Source organism: Lepidochelys olivacea (assembly GCF_965140295.1).
Source record: "Lepidochelys olivacea isolate rLepOli2 genome assembly, chromosome: 3".
Taxonomy (NCBI): domain Eukaryota; kingdom Metazoa; phylum Chordata; order Testudines; family Cheloniidae; genus Lepidochelys; species Lepidochelys olivacea.
This window is the reverse complement of record NC_140413.1, coordinates 110392188-110417519: the sequence shown is the minus strand read 5'-3', so window position 1 is coordinate 110417519 and position 25332 is coordinate 110392188. Positions and strand designations below refer to the sequence as shown.

Genomic DNA, 25332 nt, shown 5'->3' with positions numbered 1-25332 from the left:
CACAGCAGAACTCAACTTCAGCATTCTGTTCTCCCTATGTCTCCAGAACTCCTATTGACATCAGTAGAACATCAGCAGCCTTGACATCAGTGGGTGACCCAAACACACAGGGAGGGCAGTACACTAACATTGAGTACTACTATGAAGATCAGAAAGGAGAGTTTTTCCCTCAGCTTGTAGCTGCATCACATCACGGAGATAATTCTGATACAATAACGGAGTACGCTACCTTGTTCTCTCATGCTCATGTGTATGCAAAAGGGAGCATTTTCAGGGCCCAATCCTGCACAGGATAAGCATGTTTAAGTGGGTGAACATGGGGATTATTCAAATGACTGCAGTAAATGTTGAATTTGATGTGCAACTAGTTACAAGAAAGATATTGCAATTACAAGAAATTAGAGGGAGTTCTGAAAAGAACTGCAAAACTGAATGAGGAGCTGAGGCAATACTTAAAAAGTTAAGTATCTATAGTTAAGTGAGAACTAAGAGGGAACCATTGTAAGTCTACTAGTAATTTGAACGATGTGAACATATGGAAGAAGAGGAGTTATTTAGCATGAAGGGCAATACTAGGAAGAATGGGGTGAGATTAAGAAAGGGAAATTGTAGGCTTAACATCAAGATAAACCTCTTAAAAGTGAGATGCATGCAGAATAATCACCAAAGGTTTTGGCTGAAATTCCATCACTTGGCAGGTTTAAAACTAGACTGGGGAAAATCCTGGTAAATTTACAACAGGGAATAACCCTGGCCAGCCAGAGAGAATAAGTAGATGACTTAAATGGTCATTTCCAGCTCTAGACTATAAAACAGAGATGCTCACCTTAGGCCTTCTCCAACTCACTGAAATCAATGAAAAGGATTGCCATTGACTTCAACAGAAGTAAAATCAGGCTGCCCCCTGAGCTCAGACCTTCCCTACTTTTTAAGATCCCTCAGATTGGTGCCATGAAAGTAGCAAAAAAGTGAGAGTTTTGATGAAACAGAGTGAGCATATCTTGGCAGAAATGGATCTCCACCTGATCCTGGGCTGCATAAATAATTAAGCAGCAACTATTTTTTAAACAAACCAGGTATTTCTGATAAAGTAGACAGACCGCTCGTACTCCTCTCAGTATTACAGGCAACAGGACTTCCCAGTAATAAACAGAAAGCAGCAGATAGCTTCCTTCTGAGAACTCCCTTCACCTCCCTCTAATTTCAGACTGCTTTGTGGATTCTATTTACAAGTTTATTAAATAGGGGCATATTTCAGTGATTGTTATACCAATACTCAGAGAGCTTGCCCAGCCAGTTACTCAGGGGTAAACTGGAAGCCAGCTCCAGATCTAGGATGAATAATTAGTAAATAACCTAGCAAAATACTCACATGAGCATGTGAGTGTATACTCTGTCCCTACGAAGGAGTGAGGCTAGGATTTAGCACCACAAGTATGTTTTTCCAAGCTTATGGTAGCAAATCCCAACCATTTTTTCATTTATCAACCTTAATCAGCTTATCCAGCTTTGACTAAAACTCTGCAAGCCAGGCCTATGTTACTTAGCCATACCATTAACAGTCTCAACTTAGGCAAATGTAGGTCTCCACTGACAAGTTCTTAGTATCAGGGTTGGCCACCACCCAAGCACCCCCTCGTGCCCAGAGGTGCCTCTGCAGTAATCTGCTCCTGTAGACTTCTTCACATGGGTCCCCAAAATCAAGACAGTCCAAAAGAAATTAAAACATTCCTAGCCTGGGGTCCATTTTATTCAGTCCTCAGAAATACACAGGCCCTCGAGGCCCCAACCCCCATTCAGCATCTCTCCCCACTTCATTAGAGGGTTAACAACCCCTTTTTCCCAGAGCTGGGCACAGTTCAATGTCTCTGCAACAGTCAAATCTTTCTCGTTGCTGCAAGCTAACTCCTCTGACTTGTATTTCCTGAGCATTCCCCAGCTAGCTACAGCCACCTGCTGCCTTTTACAGGGAATTTCCTGATCCCGCTAAGGCGAAGCTCATCCTGTAATCAGCGCTGACTTAGCCTGAGGCTCAGCAGCCCATAGGGCAAACCACCCTGTTACATCCTTGTCTGGATTAAAATTTCTCCAAGTAAAGTGTACATTCTACCCCCCACTCCCACCCCAAAAGTAGTGGGATCAGAAGAGGAAAAAAGCACTCTCTCCTTTCTCTGAATCTTATGCTATATTATAAAACATATATTCTTCAAATGGAAGAGAATATAGAGATTATTCAAAGATGTTTAATGCATATTAAAACATCTCCAAATAAGGCAGATTCTTGAAGTGGAAATATAAAATTCAGACAGCAGTTCAATTTGAGAGCTCAGCATCTCCTTTGTCAGCAATTTCTAGCTGCAAAACGGTGGTAAAGGAAACTTTATATTCAGAATCTGGAACTACCATAAATGGACTAATTAGGGATAGATGAGTAGATCTCCCAGACACACATTTTTTACTTTCTAGATTTTGAAATAAAGTAAGAAGAGGAAGCCCAGATCTGAAATGTATTCAAAATGTCTGCTTACACACTACACTAATCACATTAGACACACCAATGACTCCTTATTAACGGACAGGCTGGTTTTTAATCTGCTCTGATTGGCACACACTCTCCACTTCATAATTACAAATGATGGTTAGTACTATATTTTTTGAGCTACATTTTGAAAGCAAGTTATGATGCACTCAATTTTCATGTTTTTGCTTCCCCATAGAGATAGTACAGATTAATAAACTGAGAATGGGAAGGCGACCCAGAAGTTAATTTAAATCCATTTTACACAATGAATCTGTGACACAGAGCAAGTAATCCCTCCCATTCTAAAGTGAGGCTATTTCTTTTCCTTCCTCAGAGAACTGTTGCCGAGGACTGCTTGAAAAGCGTTTTAAAAAATGATGAAGTACCATACACTGTAAATGCTAATTATTCTTACTAACCATTACCCACCTTCCTGAGATTTCAAAGACTAATTTTTAGAACTGGAAAACCGTTCCTGTATATCACCCTCCTTTTCCCCTTACTCTTTGAAGGCACTGTGCCAATCCAATACTACACTTAATACAAACTCAACTTCAAGGGACTCAGATTCAGCAGCAGAAATGGGACTCTTACTTTTCAGACACAGAAAAGCAAAACATTTAAAGCTGTATTCTGTAAGGTGCTGAACATCCCTGAGAGGCGCTGAATGCTCTCAGCTTCCACTGACATCAATGAGAGCCGAGGGCACTCAGCACCTAGCAGGAGTAAACTCTTAATGATAAACTTGACCCTTGCCATTCCAGAAACAGAGTAAAAAGGAGGATTTTTTTTTAAATAAAAATTCTCAGATGATCAAAAAGTAAATCAGAGGTTTTAAAATTGAGAGACTCATGACAACACTACACTATGAATACTTCAGCATTCCCTGTGATAAGATTTTTATATTGTACTTAAATCTGTGGCCAATACATATTTAATGTTGAAGTCAAACATCAGCTGGATTCATACTTGCATAGGGAGAAGGAAAAGGACTTTTACTGGGTATGTAAACAGATATAAACCCAAATATTTTTCACTTTACCTCAAATATTCTCAGTTTAGAGACAATTTCCTCTAGTAGGTGAACATCATTAGAAAACTTGACCTTTAACTTGTCCCATTGCTCCTGTACATGCTTGAACTCTTGCTTGTAGATCTTTGCTATATCAGAGGAAGCATGTTTTTCCAAAGCTTTTGTTTCTGCAGCAAGTTTATCTACGGTGGGTTTCTGGCCTTCTATTGTTTCACAAACAGTCTGCAGGGAGAAAACAGAAAAAGAATGTACATATGAGTAGTACTTTTAGGGTTACCATATTTCAAGTTCCCAAATAGAGGACACTGCCAGAAGGGGAGAGTTGTGGTGGGAGAGGGATACAGCAGCCGCCACTCTCTGGCCACCCAGCTCTGAAGGCAGCGCCATTGCCAGCAGCAGAAGTAACGATGGCAGTACCAAATCATCGACATTTGTTCATATTTCAAAAATCGGCCCAGACCGAGACTGGAAAACCAAAAAAGATGTCCTGTCCAGGAAAACCCAGACATATGGTAACCCTAAATACTGTGATATACCCAGTATGTGCACACATGCAAATAGTCTACATTAAGGAATTTGAGTCAAAAGAGGCAGAAAATGGAGCTAAGACACTCCCTTCAGCCTCAGTGTCCCATTGATATTGCATGTTATCACATAAATCAAAATATGTTACAGGAAGCACTATGGAAGCAATGGCTACCTTGGCTTTTGGTGCTGCTATACCAGTTATAATATAAGATTATAGTAATAACTATAGGTGTCATGATTTTTAAAGTTCTAAAGAGCCACAGGATAGGCCAAATACCTAATTTTCAAATATTAACTACAAAGAAAACCCTCACATCCTTTGAGACAAATTTAAAATAAGAACCGAGATCACCACAGTTTTACTTAAATCAGGCATTTCTGTTAGTGTTCTGAAGTTTGGTTTTTTAAAAGAATCCCACAAAAATGCTAATATTTGCACCCATTGCTGACTTGTGATGATCTCTAATTACACGTACTGTAATGGAGAAGTTTTCTCCTCTATGAACATTTTAACATTTTCAAATTCACCATGTAATTAGTGAGAAAAGACACACAGGAAACTTATTTTGTGCTTCCTCTTATGACTGGCACTTGCTTATCAGTCTGTACAAACTGCAAAGTGTCCATCTGATAAGTCTGTTTTCAGGCTAAAGTTTCTGGAAAGAAGATGCACTTTCTGTAAAGGGGTATAATGATATACCTGAGTGGTATAATGATGACTAACGCAATCCCAACGTAAGCTCTATGCCACAGGCACTTATGGCTCTTTGTTAGTGGTGAGTGAAGAGAGCAGACAGACTCAGGTTCCTCCTACTCAACATCATCTGAGATCTTTGCTGCCCTCCACTATAACTCTCATGTCTCTCTTTCTTATACTATCATACATCTGCACAGTATCTCTCTTCAGGTCCATTAGTCACAGAGGTGGAGTGGGATTCTTAAACAGAAGTCCAGTCAGACAGACCCCAGAGACTAAAAAAATGGCATGTTCATGATTTCCAACAGCTCATGTACTAAAGGCTTCTGCCAACTTTAAATTACACAGCAGCAGTATCAAAAGAGCAAGCTATAGAATTCCTGCCATATTGTAATCAGCTGTCTATAAAGTAAAGCACTGATAGCCTCACTTACTGGGGATTTTAACACCCCCAAATACCCACCCACAAAAAAAAACCCAAAAAAAGAAAAAAATTAACCAGTGATTAGTCTTCAGCAGAGTTCCTCCAGCTTCATCTCCTACACTAATGCATAGAAAAAAGTTTCTCCATGCACAGCGTAGTTACAAAAAGGGGTGAGGAGGGGAGAACAGTTAATTTAGGGGGATTTTTTTTAAACAGTTTAACTATTTGGAGAGAGAGAGAGAGACACACACACAGACACGAAGTGGGAGGTTCGTATATTTATATAGCAGGTTTTGACAAAGATATCTACTTACTTTATAAAAAGAACAGGAGTACTTGTGGCACCTTAGAGGCTAACAAATTTATAACAAAAAATAATTGGTTAGTCTCCAAGGTGCCACAAGTCCTCCTGTTCTTTTTGCGGATAAAGACTAACACAGTTGCTACTCTGAAACCTTTACTTACTTTATATACATGCAATAATAGTAAGTGAAGTCTCACTTCTCTCGAGCTACAGATGTTTTAAAGCAATGGTCTCCACGGTTCCAAAGGGCCAGTACTCTTTGCTTCTGAAAGGCAGGTCTTTCAATAGCTCACAGCTATACTTCTTCACAGTTTAGGATAAAAAAAGATAGATTCCTTACCCAACTGAAATTCCAAGGTGATGGGAAAAAGTTTAAATTATCCCAATTCATTTGGCTAGAGAACACCTCTAGTCACAGTTAAGCTGGCTAAAGCACTGGGATGTAGGATGGGAAAAAGCAGCTGCATTAATGCTTCTTTGGGGTAAGTAAATTATCAAGACCACCAAATTTCTAGATGCAAAAGTGAAAATAAACGTACCTTTGTCTGCTGCAAAGCTCTCTCAGCCTTACTTGGGTCACCCGCGGCACTCATGATGGACGGTACTTTACTCTCCAATTCATTCAATATATCTTTCAGCCTCTCCAAAGTGTCCAAGTAATCCTGGCTAGGCTGGCATTCCAGCTCTGTTTTTGATAAAAAGGTTGCTATTTTTAAAAGAGGGAGGAAATGGGCACAGAATGTTTTTATTTCTAAAAGGAATTAAGCTATATTTCATATATTTGAATGAATGCTAGAACACAAACTCCTGCAGTCAAAATACTGATTATCATGCTAGCAATTCAGGCCAAAATATGCAAAGTGCTAGGACTTCATGGAAAATTTTTTGGTGGGGGTGGTGGTAGTTTATCTGTAGGTGTAGTTGTTGGTGTTTTTACATAATGAAGTATCAGAGGGGTAGCCGTGTTAGCCTATATCCACAAAAACGAGGAGTCTGGTGGCACCTTAAAGACGAACAGATTTATTTGGGCATAAGCTTTCGTAGGTAAAAAACCCCACTTCTTCAGATACATGGAGACATAATGAAAAGAATTTACAAAATGAAGTATCAGTAAGGAGGAGGAGGACTCTTTCTTGTTGCGGTTTTTAATTCTAGGGAGTCTTTAATCCTAGTTTTAAAAGTGATTTAGGCACTTAGGAGCCTGAGTCTCATTGAAAGCCAAAAGGACTTAGACACTTAAGACCATTTTTGAACATGGAACTTAGCTCTGAAAATTTTAACCTACGTCTAATATTCCTGAAGTAATAACAGGGAGTGAATCCATTCTGGCAATACATCAAATAATATTTGGAAACACTGAGGAGCAGCCTAAAACTAGGGACCTATGAATCAGCAAGTTAGTATGTGTTGTGAACTGTTTGCACATCTTTATTTATTTTTAGGCTTGGCAGAATTCTTTTTTATATAATTTTGATGGATAATATTTTTTTCAATTTTTATTTATTTGAATTTTCATTTGTAGGAAATCAGGGAGCAGAGAATAGGGGCATCAGACAATTATTTAAAGTACAGTAGATGTTGGGATTCAAAAAGTTAAAGTTTTATAATGATCAAAACAAACAAAGTATAGTCTTAAGTCAAACTCTGATAAGCTCCCAAAGTAACATTTTTCTTACTTTGCCTATCTTGAAATTTCAGTCATCAAGGAAATATTTTTTCCATCAGATTGTGTGTGTGAGGTGAAATCAATGTTTATTAACCTTTATCAATAAAAATCTAATCCTTGCAAGCCTATTTATTTTTAATTAGGTTTCCTGCTTCTGACTTCTTTGGAATCTCAAAGGATTTGTTAGTCTAAGGTGCCACAAGTATTCCTTTTCTTTTTGCGAATACAGACTAACACGGCTGCTACTCCGAAATTTGGCATATTAGTTTGTGTGTTTCAGAAACTACCAACACAATATTTAATTTAAAATCAGCACTGAACACGATTATGGCTATCAAAATAGTACCGCAGTATGTGTACTCTCTGGCCTCGGATACATATGCAACATTCTTCACTGCCACCACCAAAAATTAATCAAAAGGCTCACTTTCAACAATGGGTTGTTAAAACTATCAGTGCTACTTCATACCATTTCTAATTGAATAATAAGTGAACACTTCTGGAGACAATTAGACCTATCCAGCAGCACCATTTCTCAAAGGAAGCCATATCAGTTTTAAAAGGAAAGCTTTCATGATATAGCAAGTAGGAGCACAGTGTTTAATCAGTGAAACCTGCTGATAAGGAACTGACAGTGAAATTGCAACCCTATTTGAAATAAAATTCAAGTTGCAATTCTCAACACAACATTCCTATGGAGCTGTACAAGCTTATAAACTCTGCAGATTCCAAGCACCAGTACTTCTCACCATTGTAGGAACTTATAAATGCTGAAGGTTCCTTCTATTTGCAAGCAATTCAAATTATGTTAAACCACAAAAAACACAGTATACTGCACTATATGCAGTTTCCACTACATAAGAAAGTTTTTTTTAACAAACAATAGGTTCTTTTATAAAAGTTCGGAGAGTACCTTGGGGGCAAATACCATGCGCCCCAATCTGCAGACAAACTACACTTTCAAAGACTATAATCTACACTGAATATATTATCTGACCCCTTTAATTAGGATGTGTTTCCTAGGTAATAAATGGTTAAAATATATGGTCATTCATAAACAAACAAGCTTACTTCAAATGATTTTCTAGATATTAAAAAATCTCAAGCATATTCCAGTCACATCTTGCAATGATCTACTGCAATGTATGTTACCAATATATCTGTTTATATGCACGTGCACTAAATGATAATAATTACAAAATAATTCATCACAATGAGCATGATAAAACCCCATAATTTAAGCATAATACGTGGGAAACTTTTCTGACAATGTGAGTTAAAGAGTTCGTTCCTTACGGGATGCATTAAATAGCTGCCCTAATAGCATAGCATTTTAATCTATTTTTATTGCACTGGAAAGACAGCTTTTCTCCTCCCCCAACTGGAGCCAGCATAAAACACTTCATCCAACCTCTTTGAAGTATAAAACAAAAGACTATGGGGTGAGGAATCTACTTATAGATCAGTGCACTTGATATTGGGCTGTAAAATATTAAAAGCCACATATTTGTGCACTACATTTAAAATCCCTCAGAAGCCAGTATGCATGACTTGAATGTTAATAGTGAAGCTTTAATGATACAGAGAGGCAAGGAGAATGTTCCTGAGAAGCAGGTCAAACTCCTAAAAGCTTCAAAGATGGAATTCATCTTCAGACAAGTATTTCCAAAAAGAATTATGTATGCTCGACAAAGCTGAAAGAGAAAACAAATTTCTTATGCACATTTCAATTTCATAGAGCTCTCTATCTTCCATTCTTCAGTGGCATGTGGTTGGCTAATTTACCCTGCACTAAAGTATTATTTATTTCTATAATGCCACAGGCGTACCTAGTTCTTTATCCTGTATCATATACTTCAAATATGTTTTGCTAATTAATTAAATTTAATTTCAGGAATGCAGCATCCTTGCATAATCACTTTTCCCATTAGGGAAGAACATATTTAGCAAGGTGCATGGAGGAGGTAATCTGGCACTCCAATTTTCTGTTACATTCTATGGGCCTCATCCAAAACCCACCGATGTCAATGAAAAGACTCCTGAGGAATTCAGTAGGCTCTGAATCAGGCCCCATACAAATAACTATTTAAATTTAATCATCAGTACATAGGAAAGCAATTCTTTAATCTAATCATGAACTGTCCTGCTTGCGCCTTCCTACCAAGTGACAGTAAGTAGCTGTTTCATGGGGTTCTGAGCTCCCATTTTAGACATGGTAATAATAGTGGAAGCCCACCATTTTAATTTGCTAAAGTAATTACACACCTTTCAGGATTTTTAAAAGTTGTTCTTTTATGTATGAGTTTTAGTTAGCTACACTGAGGAAAAACATTTTGAATTAATGTTTGAGGGCCTCATCTAAAACCCACTGAAGGCAACGCAAGCGTTTCCACTAACATGAGTGGACTTTGAATCAGGCCCCTGCCCAGAAATGCCGAAGCTAAGGCTTTGCATGTACACCTTACACTTTAGTCTATGCAGTTACATATTATACTCCTGGGGGAATTCTGCACCAGAAATTCTGCAAATTTTATTTATCAAAAACAACACTATATAATCACACCAGTTTCAAATATTTTGCTAATTTATTTCAAAATACCTGTGAGCAAGTATGTAACAATATTGACACACAAAAAATATCCCTTAGGAGGCAAGAGTTAAAGAAACCTCTAGAACAACTCAGTTCCTGTTTCTTTGCCCCCTCCCCTACAGAGCCCAGCTGGGGGTCCAGACATATCATCCCCTCCCCACAGAGCCCAGTTATGGGGCCCCACCAGCCCAGAAACTCACACCCCTCACCCCCCCAGAGGCCAGCTGTGGTCCCCACCCCACCCATGGCCCCCCCTAGCCCAGACACTCACAGCCCCTACCGCCCCAGAGGCCAGCTGCGGTGCCCATCCAGACCAGACACTCACACCCTCCTCTCCCCCACAGCCCACTTGCAGAGCCCCCCTGGCTCAGATACTCACACCCCTTACTCTCCTAGAGCCCAGGGATCCAGAGGGAGAAACATCCTGACGCTGGGTCCCAAGCTTGCAAAGAGTTTCCTACACACTTCCTTCTTCCCTCAGGGCATGCTGGGAACTTCCCCGAGTCTTGTCTATTTGTGAGCGAGGCTCTGCTGGGTCCAGCAGCCCCTTGGGGCAGCCAACATCTCTGCAGCCCATTTCTGAGGTGGGGGGGAGGGGGAAATTCTGCACACACAACATTTATTTCTGCAAAATTCTGCATTGTGCAGTGGCACAGAATTCCTCCCCCTCCCCCCCGGAGTAATATTATTTATTTTGAAGAGCCCCTGCCTTATTTCATGTCAGAGTGATTGGTGAATGAGACTAGAGGCCCCTTACTACATTCAGTGAGGATGATGTGCACTGCATGAGGTTTATAACTTTGTAAAGTAAAGCATTTAGCAGTCAAAAAATTCTGAAGTTAAGGACGTCTGTGGAATCTTAACTCTTTGCTACCACTTTTGCTGTATTATGTTATAGTCTTGAATGAAATGGTCACATCCCGTTTTTCTCCATAGGATCACTGCCTTGTTCAACTCACAAAATGGACTGTGCGCAGAGAATGAGGTAAATGTTCAGTATTTTTCAATGTAGCCAAAACTGATAGCACTGAAGGTCTATGATCCAACAGACTATGAAATATCAAACAGCACATAAATCACACTACATTTAAATATAGTTCAGGCATAGATACTGAAACAAAGTTCACATAACTTAGGATTTATTTCATGCAGAAGAATGCTACTTTTTTGTAAATAAAGGTACATATATGCCCATGTTATCATTTACTAAGTTTAAAATTGGCTAAAAATTAAGAATATATTAGAAATTTTAATAGTTTTGCTTAATGAAAAAGTAGTTGGACATCTTTAGTTTACAAGCATATATGGTAATACAGATATAGGTCAGTCTGGCAGGAGCCCATCCAAAAGCTCTGCATCAGAGGAAATGCTACAAGTATATGAAAGATCTTAATAAAAGACCTAAAATGAGATTCCCGAACAGATCATTACCATATATGTGTTTGTGCGTTTACCATTTATATATTTGGCTGCAGTTAATTACAAAAATAGCTCCATCAAGAGGTTATGGTAGTACATGAAGTTACTAATTGACTCCATGAAAGAGGTAGATATTACCACATCCGAGGTAGAAGCTAAACTTGAACAGCTTAATGGGACTAAAACAGGGGGCCCAGATAATCTTCATCCAAGAATATTAAAGGAACTGGCACATGAAATTGCAAGCCCATTAGCAAAAATTTTTAATGAATCTGTGAACTCAGGGGTTGTACTGTATGACTAGAGAATTGTTAACATAGTTCCTATTTTTAAGGAAGGAAAAAAAGTGATCCGGGTAACTACAGGCCTCTTAGTTTGACATCTGTAGTATGCAAGATCTTGGGAAAAAATTTTGAAGGAGAAAGTAGTTAAGGACATTGAGGTCAATGGTAATTGGGACAAAATGCAACACTGTTTTACAAAAGGTAGATCATGTCAATACAACCTGATCTTCTTTGAGAAAGTAACAGATTTTTTAGACAAAGGAAACTGAGCGGATCTAATTTACCTCGATTTCAGTGAGGCATTTGATACAGTTCCACATGGAGAATTATTAGCTAAACTGGAAAAGATGGGGATCAATATGAAATTGAAAGGTGGATAAGGAACTGGTTAAAGGGAAGACTACAACGGGTCACACTGAAAGGTGAACTGTCAGGCTGGAAGGAGGCTACTAATGGAGTTCCTCAGAGATCGGTTTTGGGACCAATCTTATTTAATCTTTTTATTACTGACCTTGGCACAAAAAGCCAGAGTGTGCTAATAAAGTTTACGGATGACACAAAGCTGGGAGGTATTGCCAATTCAGAGAAGGACCTACAGGAAGATCTGGATGACCTTATAAACTGGAGTAATAGGATGAAATTTAATAGTGAAAAGTGCAAGGTCATGCATTTAGGGATTAACAAGAATTTTTGTTATAAACTGGGGACACATCACTTGGAAGTAAGAGGAGGAGAAGGACCTCAGAGTATTGGTTGATCACAGCCAATGTGAGCCGCCAACGTGATATGGCCATGAAAAAAGCTAATGCAGTCTTGGGATGTATCAGGAGAGGTATTTCCAGTAGAGATAAGAAGGTGTTAGTACCATTATACAAGGCACTGGTGAGACCTCATCTGGAATAGTGTGTGCAGTTCTGGTCTCCCATGTTTAAGAAAGATTAATTCAAACTGGAACAGGTACAGAGAATGGCTACTAGGATGATCTGAGGAATAGAAAACCTGTCTTATGAAAGGAGACTCAAAGAGCTTGTCTTGTTTAGCCTAACCTAAAGAAGCCTGAGGGGAGATATGATAGCTCTCTCTAAGTATATCAGAGGGATAAATACCATGGAGGGAGACTAATTATTTAAGGTCAGTACCAATGTGAACACAAGAACAAATAGATATAAACTGGCCATCAGGAAGTTTAGACTTGAAATTAGACGAAGGTTTCTAACCATCAGAGGAGTGAAGTTCTGCAACAGCCTTCCAAGGGAAGTAGTGGGGGCAAAAGACATATCTGGCTTCAAGACTAAGCTTGATAAGTTTATGGAAGGGATGATATGATGGGATAGCCTAATTCTGGCAATTAATTGATCTTTGACTACTAGCTGTAGATATGCCCAACGGCCTGTGATGGGATGTTAGATGGGGTGGGATCTGAGTTACTACAGAGAATTCTTTCCTGGGTGTCTGGCTGGTGAGTCTTGCCCACATGCTCAGGGTTTAGCTGATCGCCATACTTGGGGTCGGGAAGGAATTTTCCTCCAGAGCAGATTGGCAGAGGCCCTGGGGGTTTTTCACCTTCCTCTGCAGCGTGGGGCACGGGTCACTTGCTGGAGGATTCTCTGCACCTTGAAGACTTTAAACCATGATTTGAGGACTGCAATAGCTCAGACATAGATTAGACGTTTGTTACAGGAGTGGGTGGGTGAGATTCTGTGGCCTGCATTGTGCAGGAGGTCAGACTAGACGATCATAATGCTCCCTTCTGACCTTAAAGTCTATGATTCTATGAAATATATTTCACTGAAACCTTGCATATATTCAATAGTTTACTGTCTGACTGCAACATGTGGAGTACCTTCAAATCCCCTTCACTTCACAGTAGCAGCTGAGGGCACTCACAGCCTTGCAGGATAAAGCCCATAGCCAGATAAGATCCCCCCCTACATCTGTGACCTAAACAATAACTGTTACTATCACCTATTTTTTCTGCTTGACAGAACCAGTTACTGAGATTCAGAAGATGAACTCAATAGCATAGAGGCTACCTGTGGTACCCAGAGCTACTTCCATTACAGTGGTTGAACAGGTGAACTAAAAGGCCAGTTCAGCCCTACATAGAAGCCAATATTCAAGCACTGACCCATGCACCCACAAAAAAAAAAAGGGGGTGTGTGATTTCACATCATCTTGCTACACACTACACCTCAATTTAAGTAGTCATGAAGAATGTAAAAAAGATATTTGGATTTTGTGAGATTTAGCTGGTCAGATGAATCCTCTAGAACAGTGGTTCTCAAACTGGGGTCACCCGGATGGCGTTAGACTTGCTCAGGCCCAGGGTCAAAGCCCAAGCCTGGGCCCCATCGCCCAGGGCTAAAGCCTTCAACCCAAGGCTGTCAGCCCTGGCTGATGGGACTTCAGGTTTGCCCCCACCCACAGCCGGGCTCAGGCTTTGGTTTAGTCCACCTCCCACCCTTCCCCCACCAGGGAGAGCAGGGCTTGGCCAGGCTCAGGCTTCGGTCCCCTCTTCTGGGGTCATGTAGTAATTTTTGTTGTCAGAAGGGGGTTGCAGTGCAATGAAGTTTGAGAACCCCTGCTCTAGAAGCTCTCTAGAGAGTCACAACTAATGAGACTTTCTGTAATACCACATCTCTCATGGATCATATACAACACAGCAGCAGATAGGACTGAAACCTGCATTGTTGCCTATTTTACAAGTTTCCCCATCTCCTTTTTTTGTCAAATAATTATTCTTTTCCTCAAAATTAATTTTAATCTTGTTCCCTTACCAGTCATTCCTCCAGAGTTCCCTCATATCTGCTATACAGCAGTGTTTCTCAACCTTTTGGTTACCATGGACAGGGTTGTTGCCTTCCTAAATTGTGTCAGGGAGACCTGTCCACAGACCAGTCGCTGAGAAACACTGGTATACCGGAACTGAGAAACTCTTTCTTTTGCTTAACGTTTCTTCTGTGTAATTTCAACCAAATTTGCAGACACCACCAAAATCAGAGGTAAACAACATATAGAACTGCAAAGTAACCAGCAAAAGGTGAGAGCAGTCAAGTCTGCAGGCAACAAGAAGAGGAGACTTGATGTTAAAAAAAGCTGTACACCCAGGAAGAAATAAATAAATAGCAGCCACGAGATGAGAAGATGTACCTAACCAGTTGCACCACTATGTTATTTTCACCTTGTCTGTATCTCCTTAATACAATCCTGATATTAATTTTTTAACATATAAAGCCATATAGTTGCTGCAGGAAATGTGGGAGATCAGATTGGGAATTCAAAATGGGAGGTTCCTCAAGAGTTATTTCAAGTGTGATTCTATTCTGAAACCGGTCCCCTCCAGTTCTATGAGATAGGTATATCTCCATATTATAAATAGGACACAGCAGATCAGTTATTTGTGTCTATTTAGAAGCCTATAAGCTCAGCAACTAGATCAGTTTTCACTACTTTTTACTCCAATTGGCACCAGAGAACCAACACAGCTTCTTATGCACCAAGAGAAATGCTTGTTAATTTTCCATCAGTTACACCCACATGGAGGGCAGTGAGCACAGATAACACTGCAGGCCTAATTACTAGAGATATGTAAACAGCTATCTTAACTTTCATGGGGCACTGGAGGAAAACTACAGAGAGGAGCCAGCCAGAGACTGCAGCTGGAAGGGGCAGAAGTAGCCAAAGCGGGGACCACCTCTGGACAATCAGAACTTTTTACAGTTTTAACAGGACTTTCTATTTCCTGTGCTGATTGGCTGTTCACTCTAATCACCCCCTTCCCTCACAGCCTCTTCCCCTTCAGCTTCACTCCAAACCTGCTCCTCTTACCCTCTTGTCCTACCCCCTTTACCCCCTTCCCTTTCTATTTAATTTATCCTCTTCCGAACAAAATCCACCCACAAAAAAAAGTGGAACTAATGTGTTGTTTGCTGTGATCACAAGGTTGTCTTTGTTTGTTACGACCCTATGTTTGTCTCATCTATTTGGCTTATAAGTAAGGCTACAATTTTGTCAGACATTTTTAGTAAAAGTCAGGGACAGGTAATGGGCAATTAACAAAAATTCATGGAAGCTGTGACCTGTCCCTGACTTTTACTAAAAATATCCATGACAAAATGGGGAGAGAAGAGAGTCTAGCACCCTGCCCTGCTATGGATTCCCCTCCCGCCACACAGCACTGCCAGCAGGCATACCCCGCAGCTCCTGGCCACCAGCAGCTGCGGGGTGAAGTCGCAGAGGTCTGTGGAAGTCACTGATTCATAGCCACCAAATCATAGCCTTACTTATAAGCTCTTCAGAGCAGGGTCCAACTACTACCGTGTGTTTGTTTGGTGCATAGCACAATGGGGCTTCCACAGTAGGTTGGGTCTTAGTCATAACTAACTTCATAAACATGATTAATAATAGATCATAGGCTAGCAGAGCTAGCAATAGGACATGTTTTTTAAACTTGTAAATTGAACACATTTGATAAGGAAATCAGAGACACAAACATGGAACCTTACTATTATTATATGTATTAATTATTTTGATTGCTGTAGTGCCAAAGGGCAGCAATCCGGGCTCCATTATAGCCACCCGAGAATCATGTGAGATGGTTCCTGTCCCAGAGAGTTGACAATCTAAGTCTAAGACAAGACAAAACAGGTAGATACAAAAAACCGACAAACTACGGAAGTACAAGGCAATATGGAGACAGATAACTTTACAGGGGCACTTTACAGACTTTTAGAAGAGAAATGTATTTTAGACATAGTTCTCAAACTTTTTCCTATTTTGTAGATTGTGGCCTAACCAACCAGCCAACAATCAGAAGAGAACTAAGTTTCTCAGCAGCACAGCAATTTATCCCATAATTTCAGCATATACAATTCATAAAAGCATAAACGTTTCCTTTCTTAGACTATAATTGGCTGGTGCTGGGTCTGGTCCTACAATGTGTATGTCAAAAATTCCCACTGTAGTCAACAGGAATAGTGGCAGAGTGAAGGATTATAGAACCAGACTGATAAATGTATCACTTTTTTAATTTATTATACATAGTTCCAACAGTGTACTAGACATCTTCATAAGGGGTGAACTGTCCTTGACAAGAATAGTTGCAAGCGGTTTCTTTAACTGTTATATTTATAATAGTGCACGGTATAATTAGGTTTCAAGAGCAATAATCTGTCCTTATATTACCTTTCAGAAATTCTAATCATTCTTTCAGCACTTTCTATCATTTTCTGAAACTCTCTCTGGATATCACGGACTTATAATGTAACCTACTCTAAGAACTAATGATCTGTGGATAAAAGAGGAAAATGGAAAAGCTACTTCTACATTTCTACACAGATACAAATTCTACATGGCACTTGCAGTGCGACTACATGATGTATATAGTATGTCAATGAAGACCTAAGACAATCATACACATTATACAGTGCAGCACCACTTCTTTGCAGGCTCGGAGAACATCAGACTATGCACCAAAAGAGTATGTATCAAAATCTGATTTTTAAGAGGGACAGAATCAAAAGAGGCATCAATGTGATTTAAATAGAAGAAACGGAATATTTACCTTTATTCAGCTGCTGATGCCATTCTTCCAATTTCTGTCTGACAGATCTGAAGCGATCAGTAAAACTGCTCAAGCTGTCTTGGATGAAATTTGGAGCAGCAGGTTGGGATGTGAGCACCTTAGAGGTAGCAGTCTGATGTTCAATTTGAGGGCACAGACTTAACAGATGAGTGAGCTCCCGCTGTGAAAAAATTAAAAAACACAAAAACAAAACAAGACATACATTTAAACCATTTGTATAAATAGTTGTGCTATGATTATTCAACAGATTTAGGATAACCTTTTCAAATGCATCTAAGTCCCATTAATTTTAAGTAAGACTTGAGTGCTTTTGAGCTGATTAGTTTAGCCTGTGTCAGAGTAAGGGTGATCTGGGGTATTCCGTTCTTCTATAAGTTTGATATCAAAGTAAACAAAGTTGCCAACCTTACCTGACATGACTCTTTCAGGGCTGTTAAAGATGGTTGTTGCAATGATGAAGTGACATTTTTTAGCCACACCTCCTTCTCATTTATAATCTTCTCAAGTTCACCCATTTCCCTAAAGTATGTGTTTATTTCATCCTGGTATTGTATCTTTCTTGCCAGTTCCTCCAGGTGCCTGATCATCTCTTTCCACTCTGTCAATATCTGTTCCAGGGCACTTTTCACATCCTCAGTAAAAAGTTCCTCTGAGTCAATGAAGGAAATAAACCATTGTGGTTAGAGAAACTGCAACACATCTTGATTTACAAGTATCTAATCATTACATTCTTCAGATATATTAATGCAAATATATATGTTTCATCTATAATCACACAGGTGGTGGTTTTTTTTGTTTTTGTTTTTTTTTACTTCCAAGTCAGCCTTCCTTGAAACTATGTCAAATAGTGGTAACAAGCATTTTGGCTTTTAATTTCATGCTTATAAGCAAGACTTAGGGTATGTCTACACAGGGATAAAAAAACCCTGTGACTGGAGTAAGTCAGCTGATTCAGGCTCAGAGTCCAAAAATCACTGTGTAGATGTTCGGGCTTGGGCTCCAGCCCAAGCTTCAGGATCCTCCGCACTCACAGGGTCCCCCAAATGTCTACACAGTAATTTTTAGCCCTGCAACCTGAGCCCCACAAGCCCAAGTCAGTTGACCCAGGCTAGCCACAGCTCTGAGTGCCACTCACTCCCTCTGACAAACAAATTCACAGTTTACAGTGATGAGCTGCCACCCGTTTTTTATTTTAAATATTGAATTGTAGTTTGCAAGTTAACATTTAAACATCTTAAATCATTAAATAAAATTAACTTCATTAAACAATGGGCTTTTTAATGAAGTTTTCCCTGCAGCTCTCTAGAGTCACTGTTGAAAAAGGCAAGCAGCAAACTAGAAAGCATCAGTCCCTAACTGTACACTGGGGTCAGTAAATTTGTTGAAAGGGTGGATGGAAATGCTGCATTGTCAGGCTGGGAAAGAGGAGGAACAGTACCAAACAATGTTACATTGCAGACAGATGTGATTAAGAACTAGATGTTAATAAGAATAATAACTGCAAAACACAAGCTGACAAACACAAGGCTATTGCCAGCCCACAGAGACTGAATGAAGCATTTCTCTAGCTCTCACACACTTTTTTTTAAAAAAAGACTGAATAAATTTGAACAGCCAGTACAATACATGCCTTGAAGATGTAATATTGTAACACGAACAGACTTCACCCACACACTTCTCTCGCTGTGTTTGTATTTTTTTTCCCTTGTGGTTGGTAAGTAATTGGGGATTTTGTCTACGCTAAAACGTTATATATATGCTTGTCTTCATCACACTGCCTTGAAACTTGCAATCACTTTCAGTGCTGGTAACACCACGATTTGTAGTAGAAACTGTGGCTTATGTACAGTGATCTTACAGATACTTTCCAGATTCATAACCTTCATCCCTGCAGCACCATTATTAATAAGACATCCGATGAGGTGAGCTGTAGCTCACAAAAGCTCATGCTCAAATAAATTTGTTAGTCTCTAAGATGCCACAAGTTCTCCTTTTCTTTTTGCGGATACAGACTTACACGGCTGCTACTCTGAAATCTATTATTAATAAGGTATCTGGATATTCAGGTATATGAAGAATTTGTAACTTTAATTAGCAAGGCTATAAAATCTAATACTCTAGTATAATGATTGAGGCACTCTGAATTACAGCCTAAAATAATCAATAATTCAGATTCTTAAAAATACACTTTATAACTTGCAGTTGCAAGTTTATGTTGCTATTTCTGTTTCAATTTGCCAAATCCTTATACAAGGTGTATTTGGATGAGACCTTATGAAGTATATGCACTAGGTGAAGAAGTCATAAATTTTAAAAGAGAAATCTACATATTTTCTCTTGCTTGACATTATATATTTTTCCCCTCAACAGAAAAGTTAAACAATACTTCTATAATATCGTATTGTTAAGTGGCGCTAGCTAAATTTTGAAACATGTGTTTTACATTATAATCAGTATGTAGTGCTTGTTAAGGCCAAAGACCTTCATAGTTTAGAGAAGAATAGATTCCTCCCAGAAAAAGGTTCGAAACCTAGAAACAATTACAAAGCAGCACAAGTTTTTACTGTCTAGCTTTACACTGAATTAGCTAGCTCATGAGGTTGTGAGAGATTCTGACCCATTGTAACAGAGACTCAGGTGCAACGTTAAGCACTCCTATATTCTCACCCTATACACTATTGTAATAATCTTTGTACAAAATGTGTCTTGTGAGGTATCATTTGAAAACTAATAACTCAACTGAATCAACTGATTGTACACAGTATTACTGTATTATAAAAGTTTATAAAGTGAGGTCTTCTCTGAAAGCTAATGACACACTGGTGACTAACATCATTGTAAGATGTATGTATTAACACTATATAAGAAATTACATATTGATATTAGGCTGTACTGTCTGCGGAAACAGGAGAGGATGTCACAGCTATCTACCTGTCTCCTATGTAAATTAAGCATGGTGGAATCAGAAACAACGGAAGCTCCATTTACTTAGAAATTATCGTGGGGACAGGAAGCCCACAGGAAGGGAAGAAAAGCATGAAGTCATCCTGCCTCTTGAAACAAAGACCACATCTAATCTACAGACCTATATCAGCATAATTACATTGCTCAGCGGAATGGATTTTTCACACCCCTGCACAACATCGTTATACTGAGCTAACCCCATACACCAACAGGAGAGCTTTTCCCATCAACATAGCTAATCCACCTCCCTGAGAGGCGGGTAACTACACCGACAGGAGAAGCTCTCCCATTAGCATATGTCATAAATATAAAGGAAGGGGTAACCACCTTTATGTATGCAGTAACATCAAATCCCTCCTGGCCAGAGGTACAGAATCACTTACCTGTAAGGGGTTAATCAGTTCAACTAACCTAATTGGCACCTGACCAATGGGGAAAGAAGATACTTTCAAATCGGGGGGGGGGGGGTGTTTGTTCCCCCTCAGGACAGAGGGAGAGACCAAGCAGGTAAACCAGCTCCTAAAAAGATACCTGAAATTATACATCTATAATTACAGAAATTGTAAGTAAAGGCAAACAAATGTGTTAGCTTGTGATTTTTCCCTATGCTAAGAGGTAGTTTTATTCCTGTTTTTTGTAACTGTGAAGTTGAGTCCAGAGGGGAGTCCTCTGTGTTTAAAATCTTTTATTACCCTGTAAAGTTACCTTCCATCCTGATTTTGCAGGTGTCATTCTTTTACTTTTTTCTTTATAATAAAGTTCTTCTTTTAAGAACCTGATTGATTTTTAGTGTCCTAAAAGCCCAAGGGTTTGGTCTGTGCTCACTTTGTTAAACTATTGGTTAGTATATTATTCTCAAGCCACCCCAGGAAAGGGGGTGAAGCGGCTTGAGGGGATATTTGGAGAAATAGGGACTCCAAGTGGTCTTTTTCCTGAATCTTTTTCTAAATCACTTGGTGGTGGCAGCAGTTACGTCCAAGGACAAGGAAAGGATTTGTGCCTTGGGGAAGTTTTTAACCTAAGCTGGTACTTATAAGCTTAGGGGTTCTTTCATGAGGGTCCCCACATCTGTACCCCAGAGTTGAGTGGAGAGGAAACCCTGACAGCATACAAGCATCTTCACTTAAGCACTGCAGTTGCACCAATGCACATTTTAATAATAGTGTCCAAAATAATAAAAATAATGCCCAAAGTCATTGAATTTTGGAACATATAAGCAAGGAGAGAAGCGGTCTTTGTCATCCATCACTCGACAGACACACGAGGCCAGAATTCTTGCAAGCTGAGAGGATGCCCTTCAACCAAAAGGTTGAAATATCTGGAACCAAATGTATGTGAGTAACCTGCTTAGGCAAAGATCTTTCACCTAAGACAACAGGGGAAGCTAGCACCTTATACTTTCGTTGAAGGTCCTTACCGAGGGAAAGTCAGCCATGGCTGGGAAGAAGAATGACTGGTGAGAGCAGGGTTTTGGAGAGGAGCCCAGAGTTGGAGCGCGGAGCAGCTCCAGAGCAGTGGAGCTGCAGGTTTTTGCCTGGAGCTGGAGCAGAGCCGGAGCACAGCTCCAAAGCCTTGGGCAAGAGAAACCATTTTGAACAAAACCTGTATCTTTCTAGATCAAGATTTAGACTTTTAGAAGCATATTTATTTTAGAAGCATATTTTACTTGTAACTCTTTCTATCTTCATTCCTTATATTTAAACTCACTTCAAGTCTGGGATATACACCTTAATCCACTTAAAGCTGCCTTCTCCAAACAAGGCCACTCCACCGGAGTAGTATATCAAATCATGGAACAAGCCACCCAAATACCCCGAATCTGCTTCAATACAGAAATAAAAGCCCATCCAACTGCATACCCCTAGTTATCACCTGCCTCCCACACTTGAACCCAGATTGGGTATCAAACAACTGCAACCCATGCTCAATAGGGACCTCATCCCAAAGAAAAGCTTTCCTGAACCCTGGCCTTCAAACACTTCTGGCCTTCAAATACCACCCCCTGACTCTCCAAGCTCCTCATCAGAAGCAAGCTACCCACAGACCAGGACACACCAACTCAAAGTGGCAACAGATGCAAAATTTGCAGACTTATCGTCACCGCCACAAAGATCAAAACTCCCCATAACACACTTTTCAAGATCCACAGATTCTACACATGCCTAAGACAAGATGTGGTACACCTCCGTCAGTGCATTAAATGCCCCATCAACTATGTGGGTGAGACCAGACAATCACTATGCTCTTGAATGAACTCACTCAGGAAAATGATAAAAAGATCAGAACACCCAATCACATGTGAATGAACACTTTTCATAAAGTGATCAATCTATTTCCGACCTATCAATCCTCACCCTCAAAGAAACCTGCACAACACTTTCAAAAGATGATCCTGGCAGCTTAAATTCATAGCTCTGCTAGATATTAAAAATCGTGGACCCCTCTTTTTGTCTTAACACTGCAGAGATGTTAATGAGCTACTCAACCTTGAATGGTCCCTTAGAATGTGTGCTAACTACTTATGCTAAACAATCTGTTCCATCTTGCATTTAGCCATGATGCTCAGAGTACCTTTCCTAGACCTGGAAAAGAGTTGTGTGTGGCTCAAAAGCTTGTCTCTCTCACCATCAGAAGTTGATCCAATAAAAGATATTACACCACCTACCTTGTCTCTGTAAATCCTAATTTTGTTAATAAATTTATTTCACTTTACCAAAAAGAAAAAGGAGTACTTGTGGCACCTTAGAGACTAACCAATTTATTTGAGCATAAGCTTTCGTGAGCTACAGCTCACTTCATCAGATGCATACTGTGGAAAGCGTAGAAGATCTTTTTATACACACAAAGCATGAAAAAAATACCAGCAGGAGAGTGGAGTGGGGGGAGGTTTTTTTTTTCATGCTTTCTGTGTATAAAAAGATCTTCTACGCTTCCCACAGTATGCATCCGATGAAGTGAGCTGTAGCTCACGAAAGCTCATGCTCAAATAAATTGGTTAGACTCTGAGGTGCCACAAGTACTCTTTTTCTTTTTGGGAATACAGACTAACACGGCAGTTACTCTGAAACCTTTCACTTTACCATAAACCAACTCAATGCTAGGTTTCAGAGTAGCAGCCGTGTTAGTCTGTATTCGCAAAAAGAAAAGGAGGACTTGTGGCACCTTAGAGACTAACCAATTTATTAGAGCATAAGCTTTCGTGAGCTACAGCTCACTTCCTCAGATGCATATCGTGGAAACTGCAGCAGGCTTTATATATACACAGAGAATATGAAACAATACCTATTCCCACCCCACTGTCCTGCTGGTAATAGCTTATCTAAAGTGATTTCCAGCACAAATCCAGGTTTTCTCACCCTCCACCCCCCCACACAAATTCACTCTCCTGCTGGTGATAGCCCATCCAAAGTGACAACTCTTTACACAATGTGCATGACAATCAAGCTGGGCTATTTCCTGCATAAATCCAGGTTCTCACATCCCCCCACCCCCATACACACACAAACTCACTCTCCTGCTGGTAATAGCTCATCCAAACTGACCACTCTTCAAGTTAAAATCCAAGTTAAACCAGAACATCTGGGGGGGGGGGGGGGGGGGGTAGGAAAAAACAAGAGGAAACAGGCTACCTTGCATAATGACTTAGCCACTCCAAGTCTCTATTTAAGCCTAAATTAATAGTATCCAATTTGCAAATGAATTCCAATTCAGCAGTTTCTCGCTGGAGTCTGGATTTGAAGTTTTTTTGTTTTAAGATAGCGACCTTCATGTCTGTGATCGCGTGACCAGAGAGATTGAAGTGTTCTCCGACTGGTTTATGAATGTTACAATTCTTGACATCTGATTTGTGTCCATTTATTCTTTTACGTAGAGACTGTCCAGTTTGACCAATGTACATGGCAGAGGGGCATTGCTGGCACATGATGGCATATATCACATTGGTGGATGTGCAGGTGAACGAGCCTCTGATAGTGTGGCTGATGTTATTAGGCCCTGTGATGGTGTCCCCTGAATAGATATGTGGGCACAGTTGGCAACGGGCTTTGTTGCAAGGATAAGTTCCTGGGTTAGTGGTTCTGTTGTGTGGTATGTGGTTGTTGGTGAGTATTTGCTTCAGGTTGCGGGGCTGTCTGTAGGCAAGGACTGGCCTGTCTCCCAAGATTTGTGAGAGTGTTGGGACAATGTATACCTTCAGATCAGCGGCACTGCTATGGGTACCCGCATGGCCCCACAGTATGCCAACATTTTTATGGCTGATTTAGAACAACGCTTCCTCAGCTCTCGTCCCCTAAAGCCCCTACTCTACTTGCGCTATATTGATGACATCTTCATCATCTGGACCCATGGAAAAGAAGCCCTTGAGGAATTCCACCATGATTTCAACAATTTCCATCCCACCACCAACCTCAGCCTGGTCCAGTCCACACAAGAGATCCACTTCCTGGACACTACAGTGCTAATAAACAATGGTCACATAAACACCACCCTATACCGGAAACCTACTGACCGCTATTCCTACCTGCATGCCTCCAGCTTTCACCCTGACCACACCACACGATCCATCGTCTACAGCCAAGCTCTGCGATACAACCGCATTTGCTCCAACCCCTCAGACAGAGACAAACACCTACAAGATCTCTGTCAAGCTTTCTTACAACTACAATACCCACCTGCAGAAGTAAAGAAACAGATTGATAGAGCCAGAAGAGTTCCCAGAAGTTACCTACTACAGGACAGGCCTAACAAAGAAAATAACAGAACGCCACTAGCCGTCACCTTCAGCCCCCAACTAAAACCCCTCCAACGCATTATTAAGGATCTACAACCTATCCTAAAGGATGACCCAACACTCTCACAAATCTTGGGAGACAGGCCAGTCCTTGCCTACAGACAGCCCCGCAACCTGAAGCAAATACTCACCAACAACCACATACCACACAACAGAACCACTAACCCAGGAACTTATCCTTGCAACAAAGCCCGTTGCCAACTGTGCCCACATATCTATTCAGGGGACACCATCACAGGGCCTAATAACATCAGCCACACTATCAGAGGCTCGTTCACCTGCACATCCACCAATGTGATATATGCCATCATGTGCCAGCAATGCCCCTCTGCCATGTACATTGGTCAAACTGGACAGTCTCTACGTAAAAGAATAAATGGACACAAATCAGATGTCAAGAATTGTAACATTCATAAACCAGTCGGAGAACACTTCAATCTCTCTGGTCACGCGATCACAGACATGAAGGTCGCTATCTTAAAACAAAAAAACTTCAAATCCAGACTCCAGCGAGAAACTGCTGAATTGG

The 25332-nt window shown here is 40.2% G+C and overlaps 1 protein-coding gene across 2 annotated transcripts in view; it reads right to left on the bottom strand.

The window, feature by feature from the left end:
- Positions 1-25332, bottom strand: part of UTRN (utrophin) — a 583727-nt gene that overhangs the window by 398908 nt on the left and 159487 nt on the right. The window contains exons 20-23 of one of the 2 annotated variants that reach the window (XM_084623224.1): positions 17461-17699; positions 17030-17210; positions 6047-6213; positions 3564-3776 (exon numbers count right to left, since the gene is read on the bottom strand). In XM_084623224.1, the coding sequence (XP_084479350.1) occupies positions 3564-3776; positions 6047-6213; positions 17030-17210; positions 17461-17699 (800 nt within the window). The remainder of the gene's footprint in view (positions 1-3563; positions 3777-6046; positions 6214-17029; positions 17211-17460; positions 17700-25332) is intronic. The other variant, XM_084623225.1, reaches the window with a different exon arrangement.